At 39.9% G+C, this 17,518-nt stretch overlaps 1 protein-coding gene across 1 annotated transcript in view; it reads left to right on the forward strand.

Annotated features, from left to right (window-relative positions):
* The window catches only part of Ccdc150 (coiled-coil domain containing 150), an 88,549-nt gene that overhangs the window by 31,724 nt on the left and 39,307 nt on the right, over positions 1-17,518 (forward strand). Inside the window, exons 6-13 of the mRNA XM_036173407.1 lie at positions 1,182-1,298; positions 2,238-2,367; positions 5,016-5,059; positions 7,526-7,618; positions 10,818-10,925; positions 12,536-12,660; positions 12,891-13,068; positions 13,558-13,626. Of these exons, the coding sequence (XP_036029300.1) occupies positions 1,182-1,298; positions 2,238-2,367; positions 5,016-5,059; positions 7,526-7,618; positions 10,818-10,925; positions 12,536-12,660; positions 12,891-13,068; positions 13,558-13,626 (864 nt within the window). The remainder of the gene's footprint in view (positions 1-1,181; positions 1,299-2,237; positions 2,368-5,015; positions 5,060-7,525; positions 7,619-10,817; positions 10,926-12,535; positions 12,661-12,890; positions 13,069-13,557; positions 13,627-17,518) is intronic.

Raw genomic sequence — 17,518 nt, forward strand, 5'->3', positions numbered from 1 at the left:
TCTTGGATGGTGGTCAGACCTTGGAGAGATGGGAGGCCTAGTGGAAAGTGCTGATTCTTTGAGGATAATCACCCTTGGAAGGGATTCATGTAGTTTTCATAGAACCCCAGTTAGTTCCTATGAAAGTGGAGCTCTTTTTGAAAGGAGTAAGTCTGGCCCATGAATGTGTGGCTTATCTTGCCTATGTGATATCACTATTGTGTTACTTCTGTCATGAAGCCTTCACCACAGCTGAACATATGTGGTTGTCCCAGTCTTGAACTTTAGCTTTTAAAACTTTGAGCTAGGGGCTGGAGAGATGCTCAGTGGTTACGAGCACTGGCTGCTCTTCCAGAAGTCCTGAGTTCAGTTCTCAGCAATGACATGGTGGCTCACAACCATCTATAGTGGAAGCTGATGCCCTCTTCTGGCATAAAGTCATACATGGAGATAGAGCACTCATATAAATCTTTAAAAAACAAACATCCCAGCACTCAGGAGGCAGAGGCAGGCGGATCTCTGTGAATTCGAGGCCAGCCTGGTCTACAAAGTAAGTTCCAGGAAAAGGCACAAAGCTACACAGAGAAACCCTGTCTTGAAAAACAAAAAAATAAATATAAAATAAAACAAAATAAAATAAAAACAGCAACAATAACAACAGAAAACTGTGAGCTAAATAAACCTCAAATTTTTATATATTATCTAGCCTCAGATATTTTGTTATAGTGACATTAAAGGACTAAGAAATTATATTAGTCCTCTATCAAAATGTGTCTTATTTTCTGCCAATCTACAGTTTCTTTTAATTTTCATAGCAATATCTTTCAGAGAGCAAAAACTCTTAATATTAATGAAGTCTAATTAAAAATGTCTTTCATAGATGGAAATTTTGGTGTTTTAATCTAAAAAGTCATCAACAAACCCAAGTCACTTAGGTATTTTCATGATGCTTGCTTATCCTAAATAACACTTGATGTACACTATCATTTCTACTGTCTTTTCCTATGTGCTGCTTGTAAGTTACTTGACCCCCAATTCGTAAAACAGATTTCACCCATAGAAAGATGAGGGTAACAAACTTGACTCCATTTTTCGGGAGGGACGAGCATGTCTCGCATACCTTGTAAACCGCTGTGATGGTTACATCTGTGTTAAGGTGGAGTGGTGTCCACGGTCTCCTTAGCCGCTGTGTCGTTCTTTAGCTAAGGAGACTGCTAGCCCAGGAGAAGCACTTCAGGGAATCTCTGGAGAAGTCTGCGTCATCCATGCTACTCAAGATACAAGAAATGGGATCAACAGTGGAGGCAGAGCGGAAGCAGGTAGGGATCTGCTGTCCTTGTTTGTTAGAGAAGCGAACCACAGAAGGGAGAGTTGGCACTCTTCCCTATGAGCTTACCAGTTGATTTATTTCCTCTGAATTATTGAGGTGCTTTTCCTTACTAACCTGTTAACATTCTTACTACAGTCTTTAAAATATAGTACAAAATAAGAAAGGCTTTGCTGTTTAATCCAACAGTCTTAATTCGTGAATGAGAAAGCCAAGCTCCAGAGAAGGGACTCTGTCTCAGGTTTTAAAGAGGTGAATTATGTTGGTACAGTACCCTCTTGTACTATGCAGTCTCTGCTCTGGGCACTGATTGTGGAAGTTGTTGCTTTAGCTAATGCTATATGTACCTGATCTGGTTAGAAAATAAAGACAAAAAGGAACTAACCCTTGAAGCAAATAAATAAAATAACCAGGAACATATTTATGTGTTTGCTTTCAGTTATTGTACTCATATTAACATATTTTTTCCTTCATTGTACTTATTTGAAGTATTATGCATTTAAGATACTTTAAGTTCACATTTTAGTATTTATTATTTTAGTGCATAATCTTTATCATTTTTACTGATGACTATACTTCACAACTGAATTATTAAAATGAATATTTTACTGAAGGAATTTACGAAAGATCCTATTTAAGTCAAAATTAGTTAAGCGTAAATAAAACTAAAGATGCAGTTCTTCTCTTGCTCCAACTAACCTCATGTGCTCAGTAGCCTCCTGTGGTTGGCAAATATTGTGTTTAGGTGTACATAGGATGCTCTGTTGGACAGCACTTTGAGTAAGAAACTGTGATCTGCTGAGATTTCAGCTGGGACGTACAGGCATGTCCCTTTCCTCTCAGTGACACTAAGGTTGAAAATTGCACCTTCCGTGTGTTCTATCAGGTCACGCATTGCCTTACAGAAATGGTTTTTCTTACATAATTTCAGGTGCACGCTTTGCAGCAGAGCTGCACTGCCCTACACAGCTCTATACAAACCACCCAGGAACTGCTGGCACAGGAGCAACGAAAGAATGGAGAGTTGGAGACGGCCACCTCGCAGCTCAACTCTGACCTGAGTATGCAAAAACTCCTAAGAGCACAGCTCTTTAGTTGGCCAGGGTTGGGGTACTTCCTACAGTACACAGTGAACAATTGCTGGGCTCCTTTATATATATATGGTACTGGAACCAAGGAAATATTGGTAATAAAATTCGATCTTAATTTTCTGTGTGTGTGGTTCGAGATTGGGTAGGACCTAACTTGTAGAAGGCAAACTCTTTCACAGAGCTTGTTCTGTGGCCTTCTTTGGGTTTGATTTGTTTGTGTGTGTGTTTGCTGAGATGGGGTCTCACTCAGTTGTTCAGGTTTGGATGTGTGATCTTATCTAAACTCTATACATCTACGTTTACAGGTCTATACCAGTAGGCCTGGCTGAGCCTCTTATTTATAAAGCATTCTCTTGAAGTTTTTCCCTTTCGTGACCACTCAAGTGTGTACAGTGAGAACATTTAGACACTGGATTTAAAAGCGCCCATGAACTGTTAGTAAGGAAACAAGGCCATTCTTACTTGCTGCAGCCAGATTCACCATATATGAATATGAGCCCACATTCACAGAGACTGGTGGTTGTAATGCCCCTGTAGGAGAATCAGAGCAATTCCCTCATTTCACAGGTTAGTCCTCAAAGGACAGAGCAGCGCGTGGAGAGTCTTGACCCCAAGCCTCGGTGTGTAGTCCTGCTGCTTCAGGCCCATCAGCCCTGGGCCCCTGCTGTTGCTAGTGTGCCACTGTAAGCAGCGTTCTGCGATCCCCATTGCAGAGACCATGAGAGTCCTCACATGAGTAACGGTTTGCATAGAGCTTTCTCAGAGACTGTGTCACTGAATGCTCAAAGCTGCCGACAGCCATTGCAAGTTCCAAAAGGAACAGAGGAAAAACTGGATCCTGTGTCCTCTCAGTGTAAGCCGAGGGTTTCCTCCAGTGTGCTGTCTCCAGGGAGATAGAAAGCACCAAGGGAAGAATAAACATGACAGATCATGTAGAGAAAAGAGTAAACCAATGTCTTTCTACAGTTGTTAGCCACTGTTCCCTCAGGGCTGCCGAGTGAGTGGTCCCTGTGTCAGGTTCTCCTTGGCAGTGCCCTGAGATAACCGTCTGTCTTCTGATTGGCCACCTACACACGACCTCATTCTCACTTTACAACAACTTCATTAGAAAGTAAGAAAATGTGCCCATTGCACACAGTAAAAAGATGTGGGGGCTGTGCTCAAGACCCACTGCACACAGAGTAGCCGGGGTTCAAGTGCAGATTGTTCCATGTATGAACTCTCTGGTCAGTCAGGTTTTCTGTTGCCTAGATTAACTTTTTTTTTTTTTTTTTTTGATTCTGTAAAGCATGTGTAGAAGACCAGTAGATGAAGATTAAACCAGATAGCATGAGGGAAAATAAGCCCACCTGAATCCCAACTGTTCTTATTGACTCTTTATGTACCGTTTTAGTCCTTCAAAGTATGAATAGTTATATGGCTAGGTTAAGACAAAGAAATGCCTTTAAATGTTTTCCTCGATGTATTAAAAATAGAAAAGCATATTAACAATTAATAATATATAACTTAAAATAATTGTTCTCTAGAGATAAACATTCTCCCTTTGTTCATACTTTGAGTATAACTTCAGAACAGATCACAACATTTATCTTTTTTCATTTTTCACACATTTTAAATTAGACTTAGTGAGTCATGGATTCACATCTTTAAAAACCAGTTTCTACAAGATGTATCCTAAGCAAAATATGAGTTTTTAACGTGTTTTGTAATTGCCTGGCTATAGAATTGAATTATAACAGCACTAATATAGCTCTGAATTTTGCTATAGAGTCCAAACATTAATTTCAAATGTATCTTTTTGTTACTGATAGTCAATGCCAAACTACTGCCCCATTTTCTTTCTTGCATGTGTGTGGCAAGTGCTTTAACATGGGGTCACCCTGAAATCACCCGCGAAAGCTCTAGACCACTACCCTGCTGTCAACTCAACACCTGTAGTGGGATGCCAGGCAGATACACCAAAACATGAGGAAAATGTCCAAGTCCGTGCATTCCTTTTGTTCTGTTTCCCAAGTCTGCCCCTTGCCACATGGTCCTTATGGAGCTGAAGAGTCCAGCCTTCACCCTGCTGTGCTTCTCTGCCCTCTGCGTGCTCTCGGGTCCCAAATGCCCTCTCTTCCTTTTTATCAGTCTGTTTTCCCTTTCCTTCTCATTGTCATTGCCAGGAGGAAAAGGGCTCTTACTGTTATATGTATATCCTTGATTGTATTAAATCTTGATTCGAGTAACTTAACAAAAATATTTTGATTATATCCTTTCCATAATAATCTTTGCATTGAATAAAATGTGACCTTATTTATCATTAAAAGTAACTGTGGACCAGGTTCTTTTAAAATTTAGTGTGCAATTAATTTTACCTCTTTAAAGATAAGTTTACCATGTAGCCCAGGCTGGCCCTGAACTCATGATTCCCCCTGCCTCAGTCTCTCAAATGCTGAGATTGTAGGCATGCTGTGTTGATAATTGTGTATTTTAGCATCAGGCCTATGAAAATATGATAAAATGCATGTGTTATTATTTCCATAAAACGTTGACTAAAGCCAATGAAGCTTCTGGGGAAAACTATGTGGTTTCCGTGTGCTATATAACCATCATCATTGTGGACTTTTTGCTTTTAGTTTCCAGAGATAACCTCATCTGCAAGTTGGTGGAAGAAAGTAAGGTATGTGTTCCTGTGGCGGGATACAGAGTGGCCTCCCTCTTTCCTCCATCACAGTCCTTCACGAGGCTAGGATATAGACTCTGATGCTTCAGAAAGCTTTCGGAGAAAGGCTTCATGTCAGTAGGTTGTATATTCATGTAGTACCGAACAGTAGGAACTAAGTAATCACCTTACGCAGGTTATTGTTTTGAAACAATAGAATAATGAGACTTCTGTGGACTTTGCCAGTTATGAATTACTTTCTAAAGCCAGGGTCATGAGATATAATAAATGGAATGTTGTAGTTGGTGGCTGCACAGCAATGTCAGTGCATCGAGCATGACTGAACTCACTCTTACAGCCGGGCAGAATGGGGAACTTCACCTACACTTGGGAGGAAACACCTCTCTGTCCTGTCACACTGGGAGCCAGTCTCTGCCCCCTGTAGGAGAGGTTTCTGCTGCCATTTCACTCTGGGCCGTGGGTGTGTCTCTTCCTGCTTCTGGGAAACTGGAGAAGTAGTTTTCTTAGTAGAGGAAGAAGCTACACTCTGTCCTTCCCTCCTCTACCAAGAAACTCTTAAGAAATCTCCAACCAGCTTCACTTCTCTCTCCCCCTCCCCAGTCTCAGAGAGACCTAGTTCTGTTCCTCAGAGAGCAGGTCCTTTCCTTCACCACCATCAGGTCCTTCTTGGTGAAAACATCCTGTAACTTTCAAAGGCATTTGAATCACAAATCCTTTGGAATCACAAATTTTTTCTTTTTTTTTTTTTGGTGGAGCTGAGGATCGAACCCTGGGCCTTGCGCTTGCTAGGCAAGCCCTCTACCACTGAGCTAAATCCCCAACCCAGGAATCACAAAATCTTAATGCTAATAAAAATGAGTATATGAGATAAGTATTTGTTCTTGGAGAGAACCTACTTGATATAAGAATGTGAGTGAGTAGTTATGGAATGGTTTTAGTCATGTTTTTCTAGTCAGAATCCTAATATGCAAGTTTTTAAAAATAAATCATAACTTTTAGAGCAATTTTACATTCACCCTCCACACAGAATATAAATATGTAGAATTCCTATGTACCCCTGCCTCTACATGTTTGGCCTCTCTACATATGTATAGCCTCCCTGGCTCTCAATATCTCCCACTGGAATAACAGAATTACTCTAGAAGAATCAACATTAGCATATCATTTTAATCAGGTCAGTAATATACACTAGGGTTCATTCTTGGAGGTTTGTTCATTCCTTGGATTTAGATAAATATGTAATGACATATTATCAAATATTGTCATATACGGAATGATTCACTTCCCTAAAGTTCTCTGTGCTCTGCACATTCATCCCTCTGTTCCCCAACCCTTGTTAACCATTGATCTGCCTTTCCCAGAGCATCATATGGTTAGGATTATATATGTAACATTTAAGATTGATTTCTTCAGTTTAATAAATATTTAAATTCCTTTGTATGTTTTTATGACTTGGTAGCTGATTTTTAGTGTTAAATAATATTACATTATCTGTATGTACCACAGTTTGCTAACATAACACAGACATTTTAAAACAAGGGGATATATGTATATAAACAGATACATATATGTATGTAACAATAGTTAATGAAAAAGGCCATATGTTTGAAAACAATGAAGGGTACATGGGTGGGTTTGGAGGGAGGAAAGGGGAAGGGGAAATGATGTAATTATAATCTCAAAATATAAAAGAAGTAATTTTAAGAAACAAAAGGTTGCCGGGCAGTGGTGGCTCACACCTTTAATCACAGAACTTGGGAGGCAGAGCCAGGGGGATCTCTGTGAGTTCGAGTGCAGCCTGGTCTAAAGAGTGAGTTCCAGGACAGGCACCAGAACTACACAGAGAAACCCTGTCTCTAAAAACCAAAAATTAAAAAAAAAAAAAGGAACAAAGGGTTATTTTTCAGTCGAGTATTTTTCCGTCTCGTGTGCTTTCTGATTGAATTGCATACTTCACGATCAGTTTCACTTGGGCAAGTAAACACTCTCCTAGTCTGTGAAACGGGGATTCGGATGCAGTCGTCTTAGTATTCTGCTGAAAAGTCAAAAACAAAAATAAAAATACCTGAGCCAGGGCAAGTTTGGCAGTTTTGAATTGAGCAAGGTTTTGAAGAACATTTTGATTGCTTTCACATTCAGCAAGTAAGAGCTGAGCTGGTGCTACCATGACGTGCCCACCCCTGAGGAAAACCGAGGAGCAAGGCTGCTGGACCACCACAGCTTTCGTGTGGTGAGAATTACAAACTGTCTTCTGACGACGGCTGCATCATTTTCAGTCCCAGCAGCAGCCAATGAGAGCACTCCGTATCCAAATCAGCTTTGAGTAAACCCTTTGGTGACCGAGAGATAGAGGGTGTTTGGAAGTTAAAGATGCTAAGACTTCACACGCACCTGCTTGCACACAGAGATGTGCATAATATCTGCCAGTGTCAAAAGGAGAACAAACCTTTTTTTCTTCAATAGACTACACAAATATCTTTGAAGGAGGAACATGAAGAAAACACACATTTGAAATCTGAAATGGTGTCCCTTCGAGAAGTATCACAAAAAGCACAGGTGAATCTTTGCTTTTCTCTCTCTTTTTCTTCCTCTGTTTCTTTTTTCCTTCTTAAGAGATCAGTTTGTTTCATTAAAGAACCAAGATTAATCTCGGTTATATAAATTCATGTAATCTCTTTCCTCTAGCTTTTTATTTCTGTAAGGTCAATGTCATCTGTTAATCGTTATCAAATTAACTACATTTTGGATTTCCCCACCAAATTCCTTTGACACTGTGGTACACAAGCCACAGGACTAAATCAGTCACAAGGGACACTTTGCTTTCTACTTTAGTGATTATATTAGTCCTTTTTTGTGATAAAGTACCTGACAGAGGCACTTTAGGGCGGAATTCATTGTGGCTCACAGTTTAAGGCGACTAGGTCAGGGCAGCAGGAGCTCAAGGTCCCATCGCATCTGCAGAGGGGAGTGAGAGATGTTTGTCCTCAGCTGGCTTCCCCTTTTTATCTAGTTGGGGACCTCAGCCCATGGAATGGTGTCACCCATATATAACGTGGGTCTCAATTTCATCTAGAAAATCTCCCACAGACATGTTTAGAGGTTTGTTTCCATTATAAAGCCATCAGGTTGACAACAAGATTAACCATGGGGATTTCCCTTCCCTTTCCCGGTGCCTTTCGAAGGAGCTCCATGGTGAGGCTACATACCAAACTGTTGTGGTGAGATCCGTGTCAAATAATGCAGTAGGAGCATAAGGAATAAATGCTCGTTAGAGTTGGGATTTAGGTATGATCACTTCCTAGAAGTACCCAAATTCACTTATACTTTATATTAATACAGGAATGTATATTGAAAACAGTAACTAAATACACAGGTGTGCTATCTCGCCGACCCAGGAAAGTGTGTGTCACTTAAACTAACTTTTCTGTTGGCACAATTTGGTTGCTACAGTGTTGGTGTCGCTGTGCTGTCGTGCTTATAGTGAAATGGATAAAATGAAACCAATGTCCTTTTATGAAACAGTCACTACTATTTCTGCACCGATAGTTAGCACTTGGTGAGGCCACTTCACATCTTAGGCACAAACCTTGCGTCACTAACCTCAGCACACTTACCAGTACGTTAAGGGCTAGAAACTGGCACTTGTGGTTTGAAGATGAGGAAGCTCGTACGCAGAAAGGTTTGCTATCTCCATATAGTGGCAGAGGAGTGTTTTGCTTTTTGTGGGGTTTTGTTGTTGTTGTTTTGTTTGGGTTTAGGTAATTTGGTTATGAACACATTAGGTATTTTTTCAAGATGTGCCCTTATCCTCAGTGAACTTTCTCACTGAGGCATACGACCCATATCCAGGTGTGGCAGCGCTCACCTGTGAGCCCCACTCTAAAGTCAGGAAGACTGGAAGGTCAAGGTCCTCCCCAGCTACTTAGAACGTGGGGTCAGCCAGTCTCCGAAGACAACAACATAAACCCCACCCAAGGATTTCTGGAGCCCAGAGCAAGGTTATAGCACAGTGTGGGGGCAAGTAATTTACATGCTTAAAACCCCCACGTCTAATCCAGAACCTGAAAAAATGTACAGTTTGATGTAAGAGAAACATTAACTGCTAGTATGATGCAGGGGTTTGTTTTGTTCTGAAGGATTAATCTTGAGAGATTAAAATCTGTATTTTGCTTTTGTAACTACTATCATTGCTGGTAAAAGAACATGGATATTTTGTGTTGTTGGGTAAGTAGTTCTCAATGTTGAAGATACAGTTTGGGGAATGAATTTTTTGTATTATTAGTTAGACACTGGCGCTGAGATTCCAGTCTTGAGAAGTCTTGCTCTGTTTGACTCAATTCAAAATTGTGAAATAAGTAAAGTGGCCAGCGCCTCGGGAGCTCCAGAAATACAATCAGTCAGTTGGCGTTGATCACTTCCTCTCTCCCTCTGTACCCCTTTCTGGTCACTTGGTATCAATCACTTCCTCTCCCTCCATATTGCACCCCCTTTCGGCTATGGCATCCAAACTCCCATTTCTAAAAATATTTTATTTGTTGGAAGTTTCAATCATTGGTACAAAGTACATGATCACACCCATCTACCACTACCTCCCGCAAATTCTCCTTGTGCTCCCACCCCATCTCCCTCCTAATTTAATGTCCTTTTTTTTTTTTTCATTATTACCATGAATCCAATTAGTGCTGTCCACATGAGCATAGGTGTGTGGCTAGCCCCGGGGTGTGGGCAACCTACCAGCAGCCACATCCACAGAGAGACTGACTGCCCTCCTCTGGTAGCCACCAACCTCCAGGAGCTCCTGCCTGGTCACTTGTGCAGGTTATGTATGGAAGAACACCACTGCTGAGGGTCGGGCAACATCCATGCGGTGTCCTGAAGTCAGCATCTTGCCTTTCCTCCTCATTTGCTGCCGGCCCTTAAATTCTTCCTTCCACACCTGCAGAGTTCTGTGAGCCGCGGGTGGTAGACGTTGGGTAGAGACCCACAGCAGAGCACCTGCAGTTACTTATGCTTGGTGCTTTAGGCTATAATTCTCTGTATTAACCACTATTTGCTGTAAAATAAACAAACAAACAAAAAAGCTTCCCTGACCAAGGTTGAGAGCAGCCCAAACCTGTGGGCATAAACATAAATATTTAGAATGTAGCTGACTGCATGAGCTTTTAACAGGTTTCCTCCTAGGGCGGGTTATTTCCCCAGTCAGGAGCTTTAAACCAAGCCAGAAATCCCTGGAACAGACATAGCCAGTTAGAAGACAGTTGGTTACTTCTGTAACAGTCAGGCCCCTGCTGCACTAGTGGGGCGTATTGTGCTAGCAGGTCAGTATTGTAGCACTAAAGATTCAGTGCTGGGAAGACCATTGGTATCTCTTCTTTCCTAGCTGGTTGCTTAGCACCTTCTGGCACTGTGAAAGCCAGCGAGCAGGGAGAGAGTTTCCTGCTTAGTTCAAGGTGGATTTCGCTCTGTCCTACATCCAAAGTGAGCAGTGTCTTTAGCTATAGGTTCTTACTGCTTAGTTACAGTGGGCAACCAAGAACAGAGGCAATAGCCTATGTTGTTTAGGTTATCTCTGGGGCTTCCATAATCAGTAACTCCTAGGGAGGTATTTGAAAGTAGTTTTTCAAGCTAATGAAATATTAATTGATGATATGTTAGCTAAATTAGGCTTAGTGGGTTACTGTGAAATCATTAAAAGTAATATATAAGTGAAGTAATTATTAGAAAGACTTATGACTTGCTGTATATGTTATCTTAGGTTTTGAATGACCAGCTTTCCAGAAAGTGTTCAGAGCTAAGCAGCATGCTTCAGATTGTTAAAATGGAAAATGCCAGGATTATTGCTGAACACCATGCTATTCTGCAGGTATTCTCTTGACTCTCAAACTTCTTTTATTTCCTTACTAATTTCTCCTTTTTTCTTCTTTTTAGAAAGACAGTCTCATTATCCAATGCTGGTCTCAAATTCAGTATGAGCTAAGAATGACCTTGACTTGTCATCCGACTATCTCTTCATCCAGAAAGCCAGAATTACAGGCTCAGGCAGCATTCCTTTAAGTTTGTATTTGATTGACAGTTTCAGTAGGCTCTTACTATGCAGCCCAACAGGCTGTCTCGAATTCACAATCCTTCTGCCTCAGCCTACAGAGTTCTGGGATTACAGGCTATTGTTATGACTCACTTGCTGTTTTTGATTAGTAGTTTCCTCCTTTTTGCAAAGGGGTGATTTGGCCTTACAGCTCCATGATTTTTAATGCTTTCTTCACAAATATCATGACTTTAGACAAAGTAATTATCTGTTCTAATATTTATATAATGATATATAGTTTTTTTATAAAAAAAAGTTTTGACTCACTTACTTTATGTGTATGAGTGTTTTGCTTGCATGTATGTATATGTGTATATGTACCATGTGCCTGCCTGGTGCCCACAGATTTGAGAAGTAGGCAAGTAGGCATTAGATCCCCTCACACTGGGAAACCAAACCTGGGTCCTCTTAATCACTTAGCCATCTCTATATCCCCTAATGATGGTGCACATTTAAAACTCACTCTCAAATACTTATTTTCCCCCAAACATCTGTGACTTTCCAGTTTGCTTACAGTATGCTAAGAATACCGTTGACTTCGACTCAGGTTAAGATTGCCTTTCACCAGGAATCTATCATTCTAATCAAAATGGAAAATTTTTAAAATTCTGGTTCTTGGATGCTAAGTAGTAGCTCACGTGTATTGTGTGAGTGAGTGAGTGAGTGTGAGTGAGTGAGTGTGAGTGAGTGTGTGTGTGTGTGTGTGTGTGTGTGTGTGTGGTGTTTTACTTGCTTTCTTTGCATGTACAAGTACGATATTAAGCATTTTACATATGTTACAGCTTCTAATTATAGCTGCTACATCTATTATCTTCATTTTTCCAATAAGAAATAAAACATAATTAAGTAATTATTAATGTGTACAAGGCTTGCAAAACTATTATGGATTGTAGGTAGAAGTGTTGCTAATAAAAAATGGTAAGCCAGAGGAAAAGTGCCAGTCCCATTAGTGCCACAGTGTGCTAGTGCAACACAAGATGGCCTCAGAGATATTCACACCAACTGCCCCACACAGCTTTCCCAATAGATTGCGACAGTTTGGAGGAGAAGATAGAGATGAAAAGGCCTTTTCATCTGATGTTTATATTGTTCCATATGTTAAAATAAGAAAAATTTTAAGATGCTAAAATAATGTAAATTTTATTTTTGAAAATATATTGAGATTTATAGTTTCACAAAATATTTTCAAGGCTGGTAAATAAGACGTCTTCATCTTTGTGTAGCAGAGCTATAAAATGACAGAACTGTAAGCAAAGAGAAGGCCGGGTCCTCAAACTATTGGCTTTATTTGTGAAGTGAAACAAGCTCAGAAGTGGGCATAGTGTCCTTGAACAGTGACGATGGATATTACCCCTCAAATGGCATCTCAGCTTTTATTCTTCTCTCAGGTGGAACAGAAAATGATAACAGAGACGTTTCAAGAGCAAAATTTACTGTTAGATGCTGCCCATGCCAGCATCACCGGTGAACTGCAAACTGTTCAGAATGATAAAACCCAACTCCAGATCCACCTGTAAGCCAGTGCTGTGGGCCTCTTTTGTTCTCGTGTGTGTGTGTGTGTGTGTGTGTGTGTGTGTGTGTGTGTGTGTGTGTGTGTGCATGTGCGCGCGTGCCCTTCCTGAAACTATCTGAGTTGACGTTCATGAGCCAACCACAGGGATGAGGAATCTGCCTGGGAACTAGTCTGTAGAACGTTATGGTAACTGGTCAGGGGACTTGATGACCCTCATCCTCTTCTTCCAGAGACCACTTAATCCTGGAGCACAGCCAGTGTGTCCAGAAAGCACAGGAAGCCGAAGAGAGGACAAGGGTACAAAAAGAACTTCTGGAGTCAACTATTGCCAGACTGCGGGCTGAACTGGAAGCCTCAATGCAAGAGAGGAAGTCTCTGCTGGAGAAGAATGAAAGATTTCAGCAGGAGGTGGGTAGGGACAGATTTCCCTCCTGGCGGAGGTGTACAATGTTGTTTCAAAGTTGGACTCTAGGGCAAAAGATGAGAACAGAAGTAAAGCTGTGTTTCAATCCTTTGAGTTGCCCACTAAAGAAATGTGTGTTCTTCAGCAGGTAAAGTAGTCTTTGCGAATAGTGCAGTGTGCTCTTCTGCAGCGTTAGTGTTGACTGGTAACTCCCCCTTCCTCCTGTTAGTTACAGGGTCAGATTTAAAAACCCGTTTCTCTAAAGGAAGCAGGAGAGGGAAAGTTAAGGACACAGCCTGTCTTCTAGTTGGGAGGAGAGCAGCAGGATCTGATATGCAGGTGTGTCAGTTGTAGGACACCCTGTTGACCACGTCTCTGAGAGGATGTGCTACCTCTGCCATGTAGGGATTCATTGACATGTGGATGTTGTCATCTGCTCTTGTAGAACCTGTGTGTTCTAAACATTCATCCATTTCTTTTTCCCACCTTGGCAGGTCAATAAAACAGAAAAAGAAGTAGCCAAAGGAAAATGCCATTTGGAAAAGGAATTAGCTAAAAGCAAGGTATTTCGGGTTTTATTTTTGATGTTTCATTCTATTTGGATCCTTCTGTATTGCTGCCTACTGTATCAGTGTATTTAATAAGTAGGTGATTACCCTGATTATCAAGATGGGGAGGGCACAGATCTAATGCTGCTTAAGGCCTTCCAGTGCTTTGTGAGGGAGTGGTGCTTGCTGAGCATATGGGGTTTGCCTCTGTAAGCCATCACTGCCTCTGGCCGGAAGTCCTCTGAGACTGAGTTAGCTAACGGGTCCAGAAAGATAAAGGGCTGATTGATGACACTGTTCAACATAAAAGCAAGCCTGGCTTTTATTTCATAAATACGTGTGCTTACATGCCACTTTATCTTTGAGTTATCCTTATGTTTTTTTCCTGTAGTTGATACATTTTATATTTGTACACCTTTGTGGAGTAGCTTATGGGTAAATTGATACATGAATGCAGTGTATAATAAATAAGGATCATGAGCACTTCCACATTCTCACGTTAGTAGTTTTTTTGTAGGTTGTATATTTCATACTCTAGACAGTTTGAAGACTGTCACAGGTCATATTAGCCAATGGTTACCCCACTGTGCTGTTGAAACCAGGATTAATCCCTCCCACCCCACACACCTGTGTTTTGTTATTTAACTTCTTTCCATTCCTGCTTCCCATTGCCTTTAATCTTTAATGATCACTATTCTAATCAGTTCTTCTAGATTGACTCTGGTTTTTATGAATGGGTGAAAACAAGTAATTTGTGTCTAGCTTATTTTAATTAACATTATGACTTTCATTGATATACTTACCTATCCTTATGATAGTTTTGTTTGGACACTGGGATGAATGAGCCTAATTTTTAAACAGTTCTGGTTGTTTTGAGTCTGTATGTTTCCATGTGAACTTTTAGGATTGGCTTTTCCAGTTTTGTAACACAGGACAACTGCCATTTTGATAGGCTGTGCACTAAGTCTGTACATTAGTTTGGGGAGCATTGCAGTTTTCATACAATATGTATATATCCACATGTGTGATTTTGTGATCTCTTTCTGTCTTTTCTTTGTCTTGTATAAGTTGACTGGAACTTGTGCTGTAGTCTTGCCTAGAAATGGTGAGGATAGGCATCCTTTTTCTATTATTTTGTCGTGTTGCTTAGTAAGCTGTGGGATTCTCATAAGTTTCCCTCATGAAAGTGAGGAAATTCCTTTCTATGCCTAGTTTTGCAGAAATCTTTGTTAGACTATTCTGAATCTTGTCAAATGTTTTATCTGGAGGTATTGAAATGACCATAGACATTGTATCCTTTATTTTACTACTATATATTATGTTCATTGATTTCAAATGCTTTAAAAAAACAACTTGGCATACATTCCTTAGATAAATTTTACCTGGTTATGTTATATGCACCTTTTGAATGTTGTTGGCCTGGTTTGTTGAGTTTTTAAAATTTTTATCCACAGGAGATAATTGTTCTATCATTTTATTTTTCTTGTGTTAAGTTTGGTTTTGGTGTCAAGATAATATTAACCTCTTAAAATGATTTGTAAATGTTTCTTCTCTTCATATTTTTGGCTAAGATTTTTGAGAGTCTCCTATCAGTTCCTCATCAGGTATTCTTGTCGTATTTACTAGTGGAGATATCTTGTCATAGACTTGGCACTGTGGGAAGTTTTTTGTTGTTTTTCTGTTTCCCTTTATTACTGACTCAGCCTCCCGTTGAAGGTCTCTTCCGAATTTCTGGCTCCTTTCTCTTTTCTCAGCCTTTGGGGTTTAAATTCTGCCTCTTTTGAATCAGTTTCAATACACTGGTTCTTTCTAGGAGTGTGTCCATTCAGTCTAGGGCGTCAACTTGTTGGCGTGCAATTGTTCTGAGTAGTCATATACATGTGTTTCTGTAAGATCAGAAGTAGTGGTCTCTAGTCCACTACTGTTTAGTAGTTTGTATCTTCTCTGGTTTTCCTTGGTTAGTCCAGCTGCCTACTTTTTGTTTCCTGTGATTTTCCTGTTCTTTATTTCATTTGTGTTCTTTTATTATTGTCTTCTGTTTGATTTATGCTGAACTTGTTCTTTGATTTCTAGTGCAAGATAAGCTTGGGTTATTGATTTAAGAAATATTCCTTTTGGGCTGGAGTGATGGATCAGCTGTTAAAGGCTAGGTTCACATCCAAGAGATACTCCTTTTTAAAATAGAGATGTTTACAGGAATAAAATTCCTTCTCTAAACTGGCTTCACTGCATACATAAGTTCAGTTGTGATGTTCTTTTGTTTTGTTCACCTCACAGAATTCCCTAAGTTCCCCTGAGATTTCTGTTTTTCTGAACCATTGGTTGTTTAGAAATGTGTTGATTTCCTAACATATATGGACTTCCCCAAATGGTTTTGCTTTATAATTTTAATGTCATTATATTTTGGATGGGAATATATACCTTACAGAGTTTTAGCCCTTTCTAATTTATTGATAGTTGCTTTATGACATATGGTATATGATATATCCTGGAGATTATTGTATGTGTACTTGAGAAAGGTCTATAGTCTTCTTTGGGGGGAATTTGTTCTTTTGGGACTTATTAGTTAATAGTGTTGCTTAAGTGTTCTATTTGCCCATGAATCTTTTGTCTTGTCCTATTTAATATTACATATGGGAGATTTGAAATCTCTGTCTATTGTTTACTTCTCTATTCAATTCTGGGGTTTTTTGTTTCATATATGCTTTGGGGTTCTCTTGTTACATGAACATATGACTATATGAATATTACATTTTGATGGCTAATACTATTTTCCATAGGTAGTGTCCTCCTTTATCTCACCAATGTTTATCTTAAAATTGTCTAATATTAGTGTAGCCACCTAAGCTCTTTTCAGATGGTTGTTTATATGACAGACACGACGTCCCCATCCCCTTGCCCTTTTCATGTGAATCTGAAGTCCATCTTTCAAAAATTGTTAGATCATTACACTTTTTCATTCTGCCTATCTCTGCTTTTTTAAAAAGTCTTTTACTTATTTTTATGTGTTGGTATTTTGTCTGCATGTATGTAAGTGTGCCACATGCAGGCAGTGCCGAAGAGACCAGAAAGAGGCTCAGATCCTTTGGAAGTGGAGTCACAGGTGCTTGTGAGCCAGCATGCAGGTGCAGGGAATCGAACTTAGGTTCTCTGGAAGAGCAGTCAGTGCTCTTAACTGCCGAGCCTTCTCTTCATCCCAGTATTTCTGCTATTTAAACATGATTAGTCCACTTACAGTCTACATAATTATTGTTGAGAACTAGTTTATATCAGCAGTTTCCTTTTTGCTTTTGTGTTTTGTTACTGCTTAATTATTGCCTTCTTTTGTTTTGTGAAGATTTCTATTGCATCGATTTAACTCCATTATTGCTTTCTTTATTATATTTTTTGGCTTGTAAGTAAGATAAAGTTACAAATTAAAAAAGCCATATGGGGCTTGGGAATATGGCTCAGTCATTAAGATCTTGCCCTTCCCTTGCAAAGGACCCAGGTTCAGTTCCAAATACCCACATGGTGGCTCAGAACCACCCATAACTCCAGTTCTTCTGTCCGCTATGGGCCCCAAACATGATGGGGTACACTTTACCCTTTATTTCTTATGTGAATTCCGGTTGTCATCCACTGCCCATTTGTTGCAGCCTGAAGAACTCCCTTTACTTTTCCACGTAGAGTATGTTTTCTAGCCCCAAATCTGCACACACACCAGAAGTGGGGACCTTGGTAAATTACTTTACATGTTTTAGTGAGATTTGAATGTGCCATCACCTCAGGGTTGTGTTTAAACCAGAAAAGTTTTTTGTGTGAATTACTACAATTTTTATTTATCTGGGAATACTTTGATATTTTTATTATTGTTGAGGGCTACTTTTGCTGGATTTAGAATTTTTAGCTGAGAATTTTTCTCTTG

Source organism: Onychomys torridus, chromosome 23 (assembly GCF_903995425.1).
Source record: "Onychomys torridus chromosome 23, mOncTor1.1, whole genome shotgun sequence".
NCBI classification, from domain to species: domain Eukaryota; kingdom Metazoa; phylum Chordata; class Mammalia; order Rodentia; family Cricetidae; genus Onychomys; species Onychomys torridus.